This window comes from Triticum urartu, chromosome 7A (genome assembly GCF_056163025.1).
Source record: "Triticum urartu cultivar PI428250 chromosome 7A, HENAU_Tu73, whole genome shotgun sequence".
In the NCBI taxonomy this organism is placed as follows: Eukaryota; Viridiplantae; Streptophyta; class Magnoliopsida; order Poales; family Poaceae; genus Triticum; species Triticum urartu.
In genome coordinates, this window is record NC_141879.1 from 47,856,681 (window position 1) to 47,876,535 (window position 19,855).

Here is a 19,855-nt window from a genome sequence, read left to right on the forward strand (position 1 = left end):
TCTTGGAAAGGGGGGCTTTTCCGGCCTCTGCATCAGACAGATGCATACGGCCACATTTATAAATAAATAAAGTAGTTCAACAATGTCTTGCAAAGTGCTGCAACAAAGGATACTGGCTCACACAGAGCAAGCAAAATAAAACAAGGCCCAAAAGCCACAACCGGCTGGCATAGTAAACAGAGATAGGTAAACTACGCGCCTATCCTATTACATGACCGCCATCCAAACCGGTTGAATAAATCCCGCGCTACCATCTCCCACCGGACAGATCCAGTAACCAAACACGCCCTGGCCTCTGTCGGAGTGAGTAATGACCACGTACGGATTAGCGCAGTAGCCCGGAAGAGAACCTGCAAAAAATGAATAGTTGTTGTTCTGTTAAAAGCCAAGTCATTTCTGCAGTTCCAAATTGCCCATAACAACGCATATGCTCCCACACGAATTTGTCTAGCTGTTTCGGCCTCTATACCAACCAGCCACGTTCCAAACAACGACCTGACCGAATTCGGAGGAGTAATGTTAAAGGCAATCTGCACCGAGCGCCACAACACCCTCGCCATCGAGCACTCAAAGAAAAGATGCTTGATAGTTTCATCCCGATCACAGAAACTACACCTAGTAGATCCTGTCCAGTTGCGCTTAATCAAATTATCTTTCGTTAGAATGACTTGTTTATGCATAAACCACATAAAAACTTTAATTTTGAGAGGAACCTTAACTTTCCAGACGTGTTTGGAACTAGGAATTACACTAGAATTGATGACATCAATGTACATCGACTTGACTGTGAATTCACCAGATTTAGTAAGCTTCCAATACAACTGATCGGGCTGATGAGTAAGCTGAACCTCCATGACTCTACTCACCAGATGAATCCAAGCCTCCCACCGGTCACCCACAAGCACCCTCCTAAATTGGATGTTAAGAGGAGCAGATTGCAGACTCGTTGCGACCAGAACATCCCGTCGCTGCACAATGCGATAAAACGCCGGATACTGGAGTGCCAGTGGTGCATCACCTAGCCAGGTATCTTCCCAGAATCGAGTGTTATTGCCATCACCGACAACAAACTTTGTTCTGTTAAAGAAAGTAGCTTTGACCCTCATTAACCCCTTCCAGAAGGGCGAATCAGTGGGTCGAGCCATCACCTGCGACAAGGTTTTAGAGTACAGATACTTATTACGAAGAATCTGCGCCCAAGTTGCCTCAGTCTCGGCATATAACTTATAAAGCCACTTACTTAGAAGGCATCTATTCTTAACTTCAAGGTTCTCAACCCCAAGACCCCCTTGGTCTTTTGGTCGGCAGATGACATCCCATTTGGCTAGGCGATACTTTCTCTTAGTTTCATCGCTCTGCCAGAAGAAACGAGACCGATAGAAGTCCAGTCTTTTCCTAACTCCAACTGGAACCTCAAAAAAGGATAAGAGAAACATAGGCAAACTCGTGAGCACCGAATTAATAAGAATCAATCGGCCTCCATACGACATAAGTTTGCCCTTCCAGCAGCTCAGTTTCTTCTCAAACCGATCCTCGATACACTTCCATTCACTATTAGTTAACTTACGATGGTGAATGGGGATACCAAGGTAAGTGAACGGAAGAGTCCCCAAATCGCAACCAAACAGTTGCTTGTAAGCATCTTGTTCCTCTTTGGCTCTACCAAAACAGAACAACTCACTTTTATTGAAGTTGATCTTCAGACCGGACAATTGCTCAAATAGGCACAATACCAGCTTCATATTTCTCGCCTTAACCAAGTCGTGCTCCATAAAAATGATTGTATCATCGGCGTACTGCAGAATGGACACACCACCATCTACAAGATGAGGCACCAAGCCACCTACTTGTCCTGCCTCCTTTGCCCTTCCTATCAAGATTGCCAACATATCAACAACAATGTTGAAGAGGATAGGAGACATTGGATCACCTTGCCTCAGGCCCTTGTGTGTTTGGAAATAATGACCTATATCGTCATTCACTTTAATTCCAACACTCCCTTTTTGCATGAAAGATTCAACTTGGCGCCTCCAAGCTTCGTCAAAACCCTTCATACGTAAGGCTTGTTGTAGAAAGGGCCATTTGACTTTATCGTACGCCTTCTCAAAATCCACCTTAAAAACCACTCCATTCAGTTTTTTCGAGTGAATTTCATGGAGCGTTTCATGCAGGACCACCACCCCTTCAAGAATGTTCCTATCCGGCATGAAAGCAGATTGAGTAGGCTGCACCACAGTATGCACAATCTGTGTGAGCCTATTCGTTCCGACGTTGGTAAAAATTTTGAAACTCACATTAAGAAGACATATTGGCCGAAATTGCTCAATCTGCACTGCCTCTGTCTTCTTGGGAATAAGTGTTATCGTCCCAAAATTTAGCTTAAAAAGGTGAAGCTGACCAGCGAAAAGATCATTGAACAAAGGCAATAGATCTCCTTTAATAATGTGCCAACATTTCTTGTAAAACTCGGCCGGGAAACCATCCGGGCCAGGAGCCTTATTATTCTTCATCTGGGAAATGGCCTCAAATACCTCTTTCTCAGAGAAAGGAGCAATTAAGATATCATTCTCAACAGCTGTCAGTTGAGGCACATCCTCAATTCTAGACTCATCCAGCGACACCCAGTTCTCCTCTGGAGGTCCAAACAACTGCTTGTAATACTCAGTGATATACAGCTTTAAGTTTTCCTGACTCAGAATCGTTCCCTCATCTTGCTCAAGCTGAAAGATTCTCTTCTTTCTATGCTTGCCATTAGCAATCATGTGAAAAAATTGTGTGTTCACGTCCCCCTGGACGACCCGTCGGACCTTGGCCCGAAGCGCCCACTTTAATTCTTCCTCACGAAGTAGCTCTTTCAGCCTCATTTCCGCATCGAGCTTCGCCTGGAGCTCCGAAGCTGGTAGGATCATGTTCTCAGCTTTTACATCCAGGGACTGAATAAGCGAAAGGAGCTGTTCCTTCTCAATCTTATAAACCCCACTAAGATGTTTAGCCCACCCTCGTAGGAAGCTTCTCAAGTGCCTAATTTTATTCTGCCAGCGCTCAAGTGCAGTTTTACCTCCTGCATCCTTAGCCCATACTCTGGCAACAGTATCTAAGAACCCTTGTCTCTCGAACCACGCAAGCTCGAACGAGAAGACATTCTTATTACCCACATGAGTGGCCTCGCCAGAATCAATGAATAACGGCGTATGGTCCGAAATGCCCCGTGTAAGTGCCTGCACCGTTACACAAGGGAATTTCTGCTCCCATTCGACGCTAGCCAGAACCCGATCCAGCTTCTCAAACGTCGGCTTAGGTAGTGCATTAGCCCAAGTAAACTTCCTTCCCGAAAGCTCAATCTCACGCAGATCCAGACTTTCAATGATGGTGTTAAACATGAACGACCATCTACCGTCGAAATTATCATTATTCTTCTCATCACGCCTTCTGATAATATTAAAATCACCCCTACTAGGATAGGCAGTTTCTCAGAACCACAAATCCTAACCAAATCAGTCAAAAAATCTGGTTTAATCTTGGGCTGTGCGGCTCCATAAACCGCCACCAAAGCCCAGTTAAACCCATCGGCCTTCGATCTCACCCTAAACTTAACTGCGAAATCCCCCATGACCACGCTTCGGACTTCTAACGAGTCGCATCTAACTCCGAGTAAAATCCCCCCTGATCTTCCTCGCGACGGTAGACAATGCCAATCAAACTAAATACCTCCCGACAACGTATTGAGAAATTGAGGTGAAAAGTCAGCTCTACCAGTTTCCGATAAAGCGATAAAGTCCAACTTATGCTCAATAGAAGCCTCAGCAAGAAACCTTCTTTTAGCCAAGTCTTTCAGACCTCTGCTATTCCAAAAGATTCCTTTCATAACTCGTCATGGAATTTTTTAGCTGTTCTAATCCGCGTGCTCCTACACACTGCGGAAGTCGGGTAAATCTTCCGCTTCCATTTGCGTTTAGGAATATTAAAACTCTCCAGCTGGTCCTCACAACCAGTCTCAGAGGCTCGCACTTCATCAAAGTCCACTCGCTCATCTTCCTCCTCAGGAGCGAGATCCGCACACAAATTATCGAGGGCCCTAACCCCCAAAGCATCAATCTCAGAGTTATTCATGGGTTTAACCGCAGCTAAGTTACGAATCATCTCAAGCGCCCGCTCAGCCTGTAAATCCAATAAATCATTAACCGAATTTGAAATTTCACTATCATTGCTACCTAGTGAAATTCCTAGCTTATTTGCATTATTAATAATCTCATCATCGAAAAAATGCAGAATAGAATTAGAAGTATTGACAGACATACCCGTAGTGACCTCCACGTCACGAAGCTTGGCCGCCCTTATAGCGCATCGCTGCTGAATGTCGTCCACCTCCAGATGGTCCTGGAGACGGCTGCTCAACCGTCGCCCCTCAGCAACCGGATCCGGGATACCACCGAAAGCAATCACCTCCTCCCGAGAGGCTCTGTTGGGGTGCACCATGCCGGGGGACGGAGGAGCCATGGCCTCCTGCCCGAGCTCCCCCACTACCCCGACCAAAGGGCGAACTGTCGGCACCGGCGCCGCCGGCACACAAGGCCCTCGAGGCGCCACAGGAGAAGATGCCCCCGAGGCCACCTGCCCCGAGCCCCGTCCGGGCTGTGACTCCATCGCCAGCACCGCCGGTCCAGAAGAAGGAAGTAAAGGTGTCTGGTAGAGCAACCTCGGCCTCCCAACCGAAGGCTCAAGCTGCACCATCGGAGGCTCCCCCACTGCCGGCCCTGATGAGGGAAGCGCGGCCACCTGCCCCACGCCCCCATCAGCAGCAGGCATCCTCGGCTGTACCTGCACAGTCGCGGCCGCAGATGAAAAATCCAAAGCCCCCATCTTCAGACTCTCCCCCGCGCCAACGACCTCCTCCGCCCCAATCCTAACCGGGATCGGCGACTCCCCCAAAGGAGGAAGCACTAGCTCCTCAAACTCCAGTGCCGGAAGCGAGCGCTCAAACACCTCATCCGACTCCACCCGATCACTCCACAGTCTCAGGGGTGCAGATGCCGGCTCGAAAGAGCCGAACCTGAGGGTAGTCGTCGGCACGAAGAAGGAGTAACCGTCCCATCCGCAGATGTCTGAGCATCAGCACCCTGCGTGGTGGACAGCTCACGTCCACTATCAGCAACTGGTGCCTCCTTAAGTGCTGAACTATCACCATCCTCGTGCAAATCAGAATCAGACCCGTTGGCCATCCCGGCAAATATACTCTCATCCTCGAACTCAATAACAAGGTCATATATGTGGCCTCGATATGCCCACTTAACCACCTCCGGCACAAACTCGATGTTCAGCACACTAACTAGAATGCCAATTAGAGAATGTACTAGATGCCTCCACGAATCCAAGAGCAATCCATTGATGAATCAGATCATATTTAATCATCTTGTGACCCTTTGGAAAGATTGCACAATAGGCAAAGCATAACTTCAAGTATGGAGGCATGAAGTTGTAGCTTAACTGCAAGGATCCAAGCACTTCATTTCCTGGTGATGCATCTGTAGAAGTAGATAGATCCCATATGTGATTGGCTTTCACCGAATTCCATTCTCTGTGCGGCCTGGACTTCAACATGTGTCCAAGTGATTGAGCAGCTAAAGCTACACCTCTGCACTTCTTTGCAATATCCCTTCCAATCGGCTCCAACCTTTCTTTGTCATCCCTTGTTTCAAATTTACTTTTCTGCCTAATTTTATCCCAGCACATCTCATCTGACAATTGAGGCAAGTTGTATGGCTGAACAGTACCAATCTCATTTGCAATACCTTCATCCTGTGTGGTAACTACAACCGTCACCTTGCATCCCTCACCCTGCTTCAGCATATCCTTTAATTGTTCTAGTTGAGAAGGATGCTTCTCCCACAGGTCATCCAAAATGATCAAAATATTCTTCTTCTCAGTGAGTAGCTTTTGCAAGCAAATGTTAATACTATGCAAATCAGGTGCCGGCTTGCTCTTTTGTTCTGGTTCTGGTTCTGATAGTTGCGATATTATAGTTTTTCCAAAAAATTTCAAGTCAAATATCTGGGAAACATAGACCCATACCCGAGAGTGATTTTTAAACTCAGGGTCGTTGTAAACTGATCTTGCCAAGGTGGTCTTTCCAATGCCTCCAAAGCCCCATATGGGGAGGAAGGTGGTTCGTTCAGTGGTGCTCCCAGATAATCGAGCCAAGATTTCCAGTTTTTCCTTGGCCCTCCCAATAATTTCTGCTTCCTCTATGGTCCCTGCATTTTCCCTGATATCTGGAAGTTGGTGCTCGTTGGTATGAGTTTCTGGCGGAAGACAGTAGTTCTGACGGTCTTCTGTTATCTTCTGTAGACTCTCTTGCATCTTCTTCATCTTGTCTGGCATATTAATCTTCTTCCTCATAGCTCCGACTGCAAGAGCATGACTTGATCTATCAGGACATGCACGTTGCCATAATTTAAATCAAAGAAAAGCGTACGTATGGTTAAACAAATGAGTGCTAACTTTCCCAGGTTATGAAGACCCATTACATGGCCTGTCATCGTAGATACGCTGGTCCTGACATTTTGTACCCAACTAGTAGAATGAAAATACAAAGGTTCGCTGCAAGAAACATGATACGGTAAACAAGGGGAAACTTGCTAAAGATGCTTGCACTCTGAGACAACGCCTACGAGACAAAAAGCTACTAGCACTAACAACAGTAGTCTAATAAGGTTTACAGGACAAGGACATAAAGCTCAGGCTTCTCTGAACAACAGCTGATCCTCTCTACGAACAACATATCTGAATAGCATACCTGAGTAAGTTCAGATTCATTTAGTAGGACAGCTACAGCTGATCCTCTCTGTGAACAACATATCTGAATAAATTCAGATTCATTTAGATAAGTTACATCACTATGCAAATTCAGATTTTTTTTAAGATAATGAATTTGTTTGCATAATTTACTTTACTACATAAAAATATATTCAGATCTAGTTCATCATCTAAAAGATCGGTTCCACCAGTTCATATCCTAGAAAATAAACAGCAACATTCAGATCCAGATTGATGGCAACCAAATGGAGGGAATCTTGCATACCAGGCCGGCGTCAGATTCGTAGTCATCAAGCATGTCGGAGATGTCGTACATAGCGGCCTTGAGCCGGTTCACCCACAGGAGCGCCGATCTGTCCGTGATGGACCGCCTCTCGGCGTCGCTGAGCGCGGCCTCCACCGACTCCAGCGTCATCTTCAATTTCTCCAGGTCTTCGGTCAGTTTCTTGTGCAGCTTGATCTTGCCCACGATGGCGAATCCGAGCTGCTTGATCACCACCTTGATCACGCCCGAGGCGACCATGCCCCCGATGGCTGCCGCCATTGCTGGCCCCGGCAGCAGATCCGACCAATGCTGATGTTCTCGGAGCCTATTGCAGAGTCAGTCAGCTAGGCAGAGGACGCCGGAGAGAAACTGACAGGGGAGAAAAAGAGACTGACCTGTACCAGTCGCCGTCGTGGACACGGAAGCGGCGAGGGTGATGAGCTCTGCACTGGATGTGGCAAGTGTGAGGGTGAGAGCGTGACTCCACTCCATATAGGTGAAAATAGGTTTGCAATTTGGAATATATTTACCAAAAAGAAACATGGAATACATCGGAGTTGGCAGTTGCGCGGTACCGACTCAAGTGTTTAGTATTACTCTTTGCTTCGTGGATCTCCATGCATCAGTGGTGTGCAGCTCTGCCACCTGTATTATAATGTGATCTAGATCTAAGCATCTTTTAATCAGGCCATCCCATGGCCATTAGCCCATTACCTACTATGCATAAAGCAAACACCGAGTCTGAATTACAAGTTTACAACACGTAGACCGGAAACTGAGACCCTCAACTGTACTAGAACAGCCAGACACAAGTAGCAGAAAGCAACCGCGTTGCAAGACAATATCAAACGGCATCCCAGAAACAGCACAACGACTCCATGTACGTAGCAAATAACTCAAAATGTGCATCGCTGCTCCACGGATGCTCATCGGATTCATAGCATTGGTCCAAAGAAGTTCTTCTGTATATTTGTTTTTCAGCATCTTTCCCTTTGGATTCGGAGGGTTTTATATGTTAGATAGATCAAGGTGTGCATGCCTCAGTTGCTCTCTCCACTTAATAAGCCCACTTCCATTAGGTCGACACAAAGTACTGATGAAGGCAGTATATTAGTCCCCGGCCTGGCCACTCTTCATTATAGTAGCCCTATTCCCTTGCTACCCAAATGAGACACACTGCACCAGGTCCAGGAACCTTTGCTTTACAGCAAGACCGATACACGGTACGGTGCTATTGTTTTTTGAAATGTTCAAAGGAATCTCTATTCACTTTCAGCTTGGCTGCATCGAGACATCGTAGATAGTAATAAAGTGTCTAGCTTGGCTGCAAGTAAACTAGTCCTAACCCCATCATGCCTGACTGCTGCACCCGTCTTCACCTAATCTTCATTCGTCATTATTTTAACTAGCGGAGATTGCGCCTGTCCACTCTCTCATTTTGCACCTGTTTCAGCTCTGCTTTACAGCTATGTTTAAAACCCTATCAGGCCATGTTGGTTTAACTAGGTTTAGTGATTTCTCCTATCAATAAAGCAAGAAAGATACAATACATTGAAGATGGAATTGTCAGTGTAAGGTTCAGACTATTGCCTTCTTGCCGAGTCAAAGATGCCAAACTGCTAGCTCTCTGACTCCAAAACTAATAACCAAACGACAAGTGCTCTTTATAAGAGGTTGAATCACATTTTTCGTTGTCAAGGGAAGCAGATAGCAGAGTAGCACGATATCTACTGCCGAATCGAACATACCGGAGTACGTTGAACTCTTAAATGCGTGCTTGGAATAGGCTCGATATTTTATAATTCCAGGCACATACCGGAACTGCGTGCTAGTAATCACTATGGAGTTTTGGTTCAGATGGACGTGGGCTCAACCGACTCGATCAAGCGGCCTAAATCTTGATTGACGCCTCCGCTTTCTTTACAGCAGCATCAGTGTTTATCTTCGTGGGCTAGCGGGAATGACTGCCCTGCTCGAGGCAGAACAACAGACAGGCTGCCAAAATATAAAATAAAGGAAAAGTCAATATTATCATTTGGGCAAAATAGAAGAATTACAAGCCAAAGGACATGAAAAGTATAGACGTGCTAAAAAAATACTCATCAACAAAGTGAAGAGCAGAAAAAGATGTGGTACTACCAATGGCAGAATATGTTGAAAGTGCAAAATTAATAGGAATACCTATATCTATCTATCTATCTATCTATCTATCTATCTATCTATCTATCTATCTATCTATCTATCTATCTATCTATATATATATATATATATATATATATATGGCAGGGCACATACCTTTTGTACTATGTGAGCAAGCTTCGTCTTGTTCTCCTCTGCTTCTAACCACGGCTTTAAGTTAAGGCAGACGGGAATTTTTAATTCTTGGAGATTTATGAGCTGCTCTATGCTGTTTGGCAAAGTTGTGATTGCAGAGCAGTTCGAAATTACAAGTTTTTGGAGAGAGGTAAGTTCTCGTAACCACAGCGGCAGCTGTCTCAAGCTTTGACAGGTACCCAGCGTTAATGATTGTAGCTGTTTGAGTTGCCTCATGTTATCGGGCAATTCGTCTAGCTTCAGGTATCGTGTTATCACCAGTTGCTGAAGATATGTCAACTCGCCTACCCATTTTGACAGTTTTGATTGGGCTGACATCTCCAGTGTCAATGATTTGAGGGACTAGAGGGCCCAATTGATCTCTGGTGAGCTTGTCAAATCACTGCAACATTCGATGTGCAAACCACTGAGGGCAGGTAGATGGTGAAGCAATCTCCACTGATGTAGAGGCACCTTACTGCTTTCAACTGTCAGATGAGTTGATACTCCTGGAGAAGACAAGGAAACACCATTGTGTGACAAGCTCTCTGCCCATGATATGAGAACATTATCACTTCCCTTTATACTCCAAGATGCAGCTCTAGGAAGGTGTGGTTTTATCCTCAACTTGGGGCAATAAACTATGTCCACTTCTTCGAGCTTACGGAACATGAGCTCATTCACACCATCCTCACCACTAGAGTATGTTGTGTTCCATTCTTCCAGGCTGACCATGTCTTTCAGAGTAAGCACTCTGAGGCTTTGTAGTTGGGCGATGGGTATATTTTACATATATAGGACGCCAGTATGGGACACCTAAGTGCCTGGGCACCTTGTCTAAAAACCGTTGGATGACACTAAGATGTGTGCATGTGTAATTACTATTCACATTAATTGATAAATTAATTAGTTTTGTATTAGGAAAGAATTTTTGCTAATTATTGCTTAATATGGACACTTAATACCCACCAAATTAAGCCCATGCATGTCTCATACGTCACGTAGCCGGGAATTCTTTTGCGTATAATGGATATCATTTTTTTTATTTGCTCGCCTTTATTTTTCACCGAGTATCTAATACCTTGAATAAATTACTAGGTATATTTAGACATAACCCAAAATACCTTAAGTATATTTTTGTACTCGAAATATGTTGGGTATATATTAGATAGACGTACATCATGTAGCCATATTTATTTTAGGTATATACCTCGACTGATTATGTACAATATTTTTTATGATTTTTTTCGTACACCCGGGTATGCAAGTGTGCAGATACCTTGGGTATTTCCACTTGAAGTATATTATTGGATGTATAATATTTTCCTACACTTATTCACATAGTCGGGTATATATGTCGACCGGGTATATATAATATTTTTATACCCTTTTTCATATAGCCGGTTATATACATCAACAGGGTATTACAATATTTTTGTCGGTAGGTATTATATAACCGTATTGGATAGTTAGGAAACAAAAATAAAATGCAATTAGTCAACAAATAAATTATTGTATATATACATACCCGCGTACGTACATATATTCGTTAGTAAGTATATGATACCCATTTTAGATAATTAGGAAACAAAAATGTAATAGTTGAAAAAAATAAATTATTGAATACATACATACATGCGTATGCATATAATTTCATCGGTAGGTATTAGATACACGTATTAAATAGTTAGCAACAAAAATACGCACATTATATACCTGCAGGAATTTTAAAAAAGTCAACATTAATAGTTTGATTCTATGACAAGTCTTGCATGTCCAATTGTTAGAACCAAAAATAAAACGTAAGCATGGAAAGTCTTGCATGAAGAATAGTTAGGAAACAAATTAAATATATCACGGTTTCCAAAACGATCAAGGTGCCCAAGCACCTAGGTGCCCCATCTATTTTACCTATATATATATATATATATATATATATATATATATATATATATATATATATATATATATATATATATATATATATATATATATATATATCACAAACTTCTGTAAAGTGGATGGTGGCACTACCTCCCTCAGGATGGTTGTAAACCGATCTTGCCAATGTGGTCTTTCCAATGCCTCCAAAGCCCCATATGGGAACGAAGGTGGTCCCTTCAGTGGTGCTCCCAGATAAACGAGCCAATATTTCCAGTTTATCGCCGGTCCTCCCGATAATTTCTGCTTCCTCCACATTCCCTGCATTTTCCCAGATATCAAGAAATTGCTGGTCATTGGTGCGAATTTCTGGCGGAACACTATGATTCTGATGGTCTTGTGTTATCCTCTGTCGACGCTCTTGCATCTTTTTCATCTTGTCTGGCATATTGATCTTCTTCCTCATAGCTCCGAGCTGCAAGCAGCATGACTTGATCTGTCAATACAGTGGAAGATATTAAAAGCACATGCACGCTGTGCCAATTTGATGAGGTGCTGTTGTAATTTAAATCAAGAAAAGCATAGGTGTGTTTTTTTACCTCTCCTTGATCGACGGTAAAAGTGTGTCTACCACTGGCTTTGACTTCTATCAAGTAGTATTATACTATCTAGTAGGAAGCTAATGCACGTATGGTCATACACGTATAGCAGGACAACTGATCCTCTCTGCACCAAGGTTTCTATCCCGAAAAAATTCAGATCTGCTTCAATATCTAAAGAAATTCAGACCTATTACTTCACTACATTTAAGAAATTCATGTCCGTCAGTAAGTATCTTAGAAAAGAGCAACGACACTCAGATCCAGATTGATGGCAACCAAGTGGAGGGGATCTTGAGCCGATTCACCCACAGGAGCGCCGAGCTGTCCGTGATGGACCGCCTCTCTGCGTGGCTGAGCGCGGCGTCCACCGACTCGAGCGTCATCTTCATCTTCTCCAGGTCTTTGGTCAGTTTCTTGTGCAGCCTGAGCTTGCTGCCGATGGCGTATCCGATCTGTTTTATCACCACCTTGATGACGCCCGAGGCGATCATGCCCCCGACGACGGCTGCCGCTGCTGCCATCGCTGGTCAGGTGAATCTTGCTGACATAGCAACGCTGTCGTGGTTCCCGGAGTAGAAAGTGGCGGCGGCGGCAGATAGGAGGAGGAAAAGGTCGATGGATTGTAGGGTTTCGGTGCCACCGGTCGACTTAAATAGCCGGGCAATGCACTACATGCCCGTCGGAGCTGCGCCACCGGTCCGACGAAGGAGACGAGCTTCAGATCGCCGGGTTTGAGGGTGTTTCCGCGTGGGACCGCTTCTTCAGTCCGACGTGGCGGGCATGTCCGGGCGCCCCCATATCCGAACAATATTTGGGCTGGATATGGGGGTGCCGATCAGCCCGGGTGTTTGAGGCCCGTTTGAGGCGTCCGTTTGAGTTGAAAAAACGTGACCGGTCAGTGACCGGACGGCCATCCGGCTCGCCCGGGCGTATGAGACGGGTTTGAGGCGCCTGGCTGTAAATGCTCTAAGTTTTGAGCAGGGGGCTGCTAAATGACCCGCTGATTCATGTACAATTTTTTGAAAAAGTTGGCTACAGCCCGCCTACAAAACCGTCGCTACATGGCAATAGTCCGCTATTTAAAATAATGGAAATTAGAGAGGAGGAATTAAGCAATCTCCAACACTGATCCCCAAAACAAACACGGTATTCACCTGCGGACATTGATGTGGGAGATGGCCATCCAATCACATCCCCTAAACGTTCGTCCAGGTCTGGCCAATTTGAAATTCAAATGCATGGTGACAGGTCACATGGATGTTGCTCCACTCCCGACATCCATGACCAGACAAGTTGCCATGACGTAGACTCGGAGAAGGGGGGGGGGGGGGGGGGGGGCGCCGCATTGACATTGACGCAATAAGGCACGTGCCCCATGGTGGATGTCGAGGACTGCCTGCCGAGCTGCTAGGCAGCATAGAAGTAGGGAGGCTTCTATTGATCCAACCAGGACGACGTCTACATGGACGTCGACGCCCGCCCCTGCACCACGCCCGCATCTACGGTCACCCCTGCACGTCCACCAGCACAGCCGCCGCCCTACTTTTTGTGCACCGTCGCCTCCTTTGCCTTCTGTTCGAGGCGGCGGACTTGTCATGTCATCGAGTTGACCTTATGGGCGGCCGCCTTTGTCGGATCCTCCACCACAGCCATCTCCGGCAGCTTTTTGTACGCGCCCATGCGGCGGCGGTGAAAAGGGACGAGAATTGGGGTGGAAGGCAGCGGGATGGTAGGGTAAAGGGTTGAGAAAGTGGGTTTTGCTGTAAAAATAGTGCGGCCAACTCCAAATGCGCAGGCTCCGCTTCATTTTTGAGTGGGCCGGGTGTGTCGGAGTCCTATGTGGCTGGTGTCTGAACTCTCGCAACGCCTCCTTGTTTGCTTTCGGTTTGTGGAAAAACAGACACTCGGACTGGTCCGCCGACAAATGCGGGACACTGTTGGATGGCATGCGGCATCTGGACAGCTTGGTCCGGACGCTGGCAAGAGGTTTGGGGTCGGTGTCGGAAATGCCCTTACTCCTATAGGGAAACTCCAATGGGATGCATGAAATCAGACACATAAAAAATCAACGGGCATGCTTGGATGGACGTGTTCGTGGACATCACTAGAGTCTAGAGGAGTCAGTCGTCCAAACCAGTGCATCGAATGTTCGCCTCATGTCCGATCTCCTTTGTTTGACATGCATATGTAGATGAATAGCAATTTAGCATATGTATAAAACTATAAATAGATACAAATATATACAATCACAACAAAAAAGCATCAGATGTTCAATAAGTTTCTACATTCAACCGATCTCAAAAGATGGCAGTCCGGTTGTCTATGCAAAAGATGTCAATTTCTTTCCTCCCAGTTCGTCTGCCTGTGCCAAAGTATTCACTCTTCGGCTAGCTACTCTGAAGCGCCCGTTTAGCGCTTCAACATGCTAGCACGATACACTTGCAAATGTGATCTTAAATCACTAAAATGTAAAATCTAAGTCCTTGGCTTGGTAACACTTGTCTTCATGAAATTTTGTGGGCTTCACCTTTCAATCCCTTTGTTGCAACTAGTTGGAACTTTTCTTGACATAAGCTAATTAATGCATTAATTCTTTGAGATATGTTGATATAATTACGAAAATCAATCAAGAGGATTAGATGCACTTCCAATTTTCGTTACTCGGTTCTGAAAAAGCCAGTTAGTCCTATACAGTTGCAAGAAAAATAAAATTGGGATCATTGGTATGAGTTAGTGATGAAACAAAGATCAACATCACATAACCACCTCATAAAACTAGAAGATGGCAGGCAGATTGGTTTCTGAGCCAATTTGAGCTTCTCACTGAAGGAAATATGGCCTAGAGGCAATAATAAAGTTATTATTTATTTCCTTGTATCATGATAAATGTTTATTATTCATGCTAGAATTGTATTAACCGGAAACATAATACATGTGTGAATACATAGACAAACAGAGTGTCACTAGTATGCCTCTACTTGATTAGCTCGTTGATCAAAGATGGTTATGTTTCCTAACCATAGACATGAGTTGTTATTTGGTTAACGGGATCACACCATTAGGAGAATGATGTGATTGACTTGACCCACTCCATTAGCTTAGCACTTGATCGTTTAGTTTGTTGCTATTGCTTTCTTCATAACTTATATATGTTCCTATGACTATGAGATTATGCAACTCCCGTTTACCGGAGGAACACTTTGTGTGCTACCAAACGTCACAACATAACTGGGTGATTATAAAGGTGCTCTACAGGTGTCTTCGAAGGTATTTGTTGGGTTGGCTTATTTCGAGATTAGGATTTGTCACTCCGATTGTCGGAGAGGTATCTCTGGGCCCTCTCAGTAATGCACATCACTCAAGCCTTGCAAGCATTGCAACTAATAAGTTAGTTGCGGGATGATGTATTACAGAACGAGTAAAGAGACTTGCCGGTAACGAGATTGAACTAGGTATTGAGATACCGACGATCGAATCTCGGGCAAGTAACATACCGACGATAAAGGGAACAACGTATATTGTTATGCGGTCTGACTGATAAAGATCTTCGTAGAATATGTGGGAGCCAATATGAGCATCCAGGTTCTACTATTGGTTATTGACTGGAGACATGTCTCGGTCATGTCTACATAGTTCTCGAACCCGTAGGGTCCGCACGCTTAAAGTTCGGTGACGATCGTAATTAGGGTTTTTGTGTGTTGATGTACCGAAGGTTGTTCGGTGTCCCGGATGTGATCACGGACATGACGAGGAGTCTCGAAATGGTCGAGACATAAAGATTGATATATTGGAAGCCTATATTTGGATATCGGAAACGTTCCGGGTGAAATCGGAATTTTACCGGAGTACCAGGGGTTTACCAGAACCCCCCCGGGGGTTATTGGGCCTACATGGGACCTAAGGGAGAAGAGGAGGGCCGGCCAGGGCAGGCCGCGCGCCCCCTCCCCCTAGTCCGAATAGGACAAGGAAGGGGGGCGGCGCCCCCTGTAACGCCCCGAGACCGATGTGCCAGGTGTCCTCCAGTGATTCGCTGTTGTTGCCTTGTCATTGCTTGCGTGTCTTGCATTGCATATCATGTCATCATGCACATTTCATTTGCATACGTGTTCGTCTCATGCATCCGAGCATTTTCCCCGTTGTCCGTTTTGCATTCCGGTGCTCCGTTCTCCTCCGGTGGTCATTTCTACCTTTCTTTCATGTGTGGGGATTAAACATTTCCGGATTGGACCGAGACTTGTCATTCGGCCTTGGTTTACTACCGGTAGACCGCCGGTCAAGTTTCGTACCATTTGGACTTCGTTTGATACTCCAACGGTTAACCGAGGGACCGGAAAGGCCTCGTGTGTGTTGCAGCCCAACACCCCTCCAATTTGGCCCCAAACCCACCAAAACCCTCTTCATCATCTAGAGCGTTCGATCACGATCGTGTGGCCGAAAACCGCACCTCATTTGGACTCTCCTAACTCCCTCTACCTATAAATATGTGCTCCCCTCCCGAAATTCGCGGATTAACCCTAACCTTCGTCCTCCTTGCGCCGCCGGACACGTCCGCCCGGCCGCCGGACATATCCACCCCGTCCGTCCACCTCACCCGACCTATCAGCTTCCGCCACGTCACTCCGCCATCGACTTCCACCAACCAGGCGCCGCCACCTCATCCGCGCCTACCCTCCTCTCTCTCCTCCCCGCGCCAGGCCCGCCGTGGCCCATCGCGGACCCACCCGGGCCCGAGCCGTCCGCCGCCACGCCCGAGGCGCCTGAGCCCCGCCGCCTCCACGAAGCGCCGCCGCCGGAGTTTTCCGCCGTCCACGCGCCGCCCTTCGTCCTCCTCCCCACGCCTCAAGTCCGGCCCGCCGCCGCTCATCTCCGGCGAAGCTCGCCGCCGTCCGCCGAGCTCGCGCCACTCCGACCCGCCGCCTCCAAGCTCGCCGCGGTCGCCGCTCCCGCCGTCAACCTTCTCCGGCTGGAGTCCCCAAGTTCGGCGACGTTCCCGAGCTCCCTCCGGCGATCCTCGAAATCCGTGCGTCGCCGGAACCCTAGCCGACCCTCTCCTCCATAGATCGGGATCAGATCCACCACCTCGCCGATTCAAACGCCCGCGCCCGTCCCCGGATCTCTCCGTCCCGGATATCCTCATCCCGCGTTGATTTTTGCGGAGGTATAATTTCACCAAGTCCCCAAAATTCCCAGATTCATATGCACATGTTCATCATGCCGTAACTTTGCATTCGTAGCCCCGTTTTGGGCATATAGCATATCAAATTGTTCGTCTCAGAGAGCACATCATTTCATCTCATTGCATCATTTTCATTTGAGTTCATCTTGATGCCCGAAATGCTATTAGAAGAGTGCTACTTGAGATAATTGTCAGATCTGCTGCTCCATTTAGATAATTGTCATTTTTGCCATGATTATTGTGTGCATGATATGCCCATGAGCTCTACATGTGTTTTGTTAAGGGTTTTGCCATCTTTCCATAGGTGCAACCCATGTATTTTTGTGATGTGTGTGGTGACTAGCACAAGCTTGCAAAGTGAGGCACTTGGTAATGCTGATTTCAGGGACTTAGCATTTCCACTAAGTCCTTGATCTGTTTATCTCATATGGCCATATGTTCACGTTGTTTCCTAGTGATCCGTGCCTCTTTTGAGGATGATCAGTAAGGATGTTTTGTTAATCTTGTAGTGCTCTATCCATACATGTCTTTGTTTGCAATTATGGAGCACCATAGCTTGAGTCAATCGAGCTCTACTTTTGCTATTTCGTGAATCTGGGCAGATTATCTACTTGTTAGCAATTTTGCCGGGGATGTTGTAGTTGATCCGTGCATGCTATGTTATTGTTCTTGCCATGTCTAGCTTGCGTTTTGTGTATTCTTGATTGGTGTATGCTTAGGTTGTCATGACTTGCTCTGTAGTGAGTGCATCGAGCTCGTAAACATGCCTACTTTATCTGTTTTCAGCATGCTCCAGTTTTCACTAAGTCTGAGAACTGATTATGTTTTTGCCATGTTTCACATGCTTGCAATTGTATTTTCTGATCCCTTTTGGCTCAAGGTCACTAAGGGGCTTTTGTTAAGCTCTTTGAGTAGCTCCATGCCATGCTTTACTTTGCCATGTTCAGGTCCTGTAGCATATAGTTTTCATGCTCCAAAGAGTGCTATCTGATCTGAAATTCCAGACAAGTGTTAATTTCACTAAGTCTGAAATCTGTTTGCCATATGCATTTTTGCCATGCTTGTTTGAACCTGTTAATGTATGAATTGGCCGTAGCTCAGTGCTAGACTTTTGTTAAGCATCATGAATGGATTCCTGCCATGTATTTTGTTTCCATGTTTGGGTGATGTAGCATCTTCATCTTGTTGCATTTAGATGGCTACTTGCTGTAAATCGCAGACCGGTGTCACATTTGCATTGCTTGCCATTTCCAAACCGTAACTCCGATTCCGGTGATCTTTATATCGTTTTCAAGCGATTTCATCTCACCTTTCCAGTTGGCACCCTTGGATTTCCAAGTTGAGGCCAGTTTCATTCATTCCTTTGTAAATCATGCATATGCATCGCATACCGCATCCCGCATATCATACCATGTTCATGTGTTGGTTGTTTACTATGTTGTGTGCTTGTTTTCGGTGTTTGCTTCTTCGGGTTGGTTCTGGTAACGTCGTGTTTGTGAGGACCCGTTCGACTACGTCTGTTTGTCTTCTTCATGGACTCGTTCTTCTTCCTTGCGGGATTTCAGGCAAGATGACCATACCCTTGAAATCACTTCTATCTTTGCTTGCTAGATGCTCGCTCTTTTGCTATGCCTATGCTGCGATACCTACCACTTGCTTATTATGCCTCCCATATTGTTGAACCAAGCCTCTAACCCACCTTGTCCTAGCAAACCGTTGTTTGGCTATGTTACCGCTTTGCTCAGCCCCTCTTATAGCGTTGTTAGTTGCAGGTGAAGATTGAAGTTTGTTCCTGTTTGGAACATGGAGATGTTGTTCCTTATTGGAACATGTTTACTTGTTGGGATATCACTATATATCTTATTTATTTAATGCATATATATACTAGGTAAAGGGTGGAAGGCTCGGCCTTATGCCTGGTGTTTTGTTCCACTTTTGCCGCCCTAGTTTCCGTCATATCGGTGTTATGTTCCGGATTTTGCGTTCCTTACGCGGTTGGGTAATAATGGGAACCCCTTGATAGTTCGCCTTGATTAAAGCTTTTCCAACAATGCCCAACATTGGTTTTACCATTCGCCGCCTAGCCTTTTTTCCCTTGGGGGTCGCGCGCCCAAGGGTCATCATTATTTTAACCCCCCGAGCCAGTGCTCCTCTGAGTGTTGGTCCAACCGAGCGATGTCCGGGGCTACCAGGGGCAACTCTGGGCTGGCCTACCCGACGTCTGGCTCATCTGAGTGTGCCCTGAGAACGAGATATGTGCAGCTCCTATCGGGATTTGTCGGCACATTCGGGCGGTGTTGCTGGATTTGTTCAACTTGTCGAAGTGTCTTGAAGAACCGGGATACCGAGTCTGATCGGAATGTCTCGGGAGGAGGTCTATTCCTTCGTTGACCGTGAGAGCTTGTCATGTGCTAAGTTGGGACACCCCTGCAGGGATTTGAACTTTCGAAAGCCGTGCCCGCGGTTATGGGCAGATGGGAATTTGTTAATGTCCGGTTGTCGATAACTTGAACCTTAACTTAACTAAAATGAATCAACCGCGTGTGTAACCGTGATGGTCTCTTTCCGGCGGTGTCTGAGAAGTGAACACGGTGTTGGAGTTAGGTTTGACGTAGGTTGTTCTAGGATCACTTCTTGATCATAGTTTATCGATCGTGCTTTGCCTTCTCTTCTCGCTCTCTTTTACGTATGTTAGACACCATATATGCTAGTCGCTTGCTACAGCTCCACCTCATACCTTTTACCCTTCCTATAAGCTTAAATAGTCTTGATCGCGAGGGTGTGAGATTGCTGAGTCCCCGTGAC

The 19,855-nt window shown here is 45.9% G+C and overlaps 2 protein-coding genes and 1 pseudogene across 2 annotated transcripts; all 3 read right to left on the bottom strand.

Annotated features, from left to right (window-relative positions):
* Positions 1-215: 215 nt before the first annotated feature.
* LOC125525624 (putative disease resistance protein RGA3) lies at positions 216-7,615 on the bottom strand. Its single transcript, XM_048690633.2, has 4 exons — positions 7,474-7,615; positions 7,075-7,403; positions 4,299-6,404; positions 216-350 (listed from the first exon to the last, which is right to left on the bottom strand). Exons 2-3 carry the CDS (start codon positions 7,355-7,357, stop codon positions 5,323-5,325), a joined length of 1,365 nt encoding a protein of 454 aa, XP_048546590.1. The 5' UTR covers positions 7,358-7,403; positions 7,474-7,615; the 3' UTR covers positions 216-350; positions 4,299-5,322.
* A 912-nt stretch (positions 7,616-8,527) lies between these two features.
* Positions 8,528-11,344, bottom strand: LOC147957563 (uncharacterized; annotated as a pseudogene).
* Positions 11,100-12,395, bottom strand: LOC147957564 (uncharacterized). Its single transcript, XM_087531769.1, has 3 exons — positions 12,180-12,395; positions 11,426-11,768; positions 11,100-11,107 (listed from the first exon to the last, which is right to left on the bottom strand). Exons 1-3 carry the CDS (start codon positions 12,393-12,395, stop codon positions 11,100-11,102), a joined length of 567 nt encoding a protein of 188 aa, XP_087387895.1.
* Positions 12,396-19,855: the final 7,460 nt, after the last annotated feature.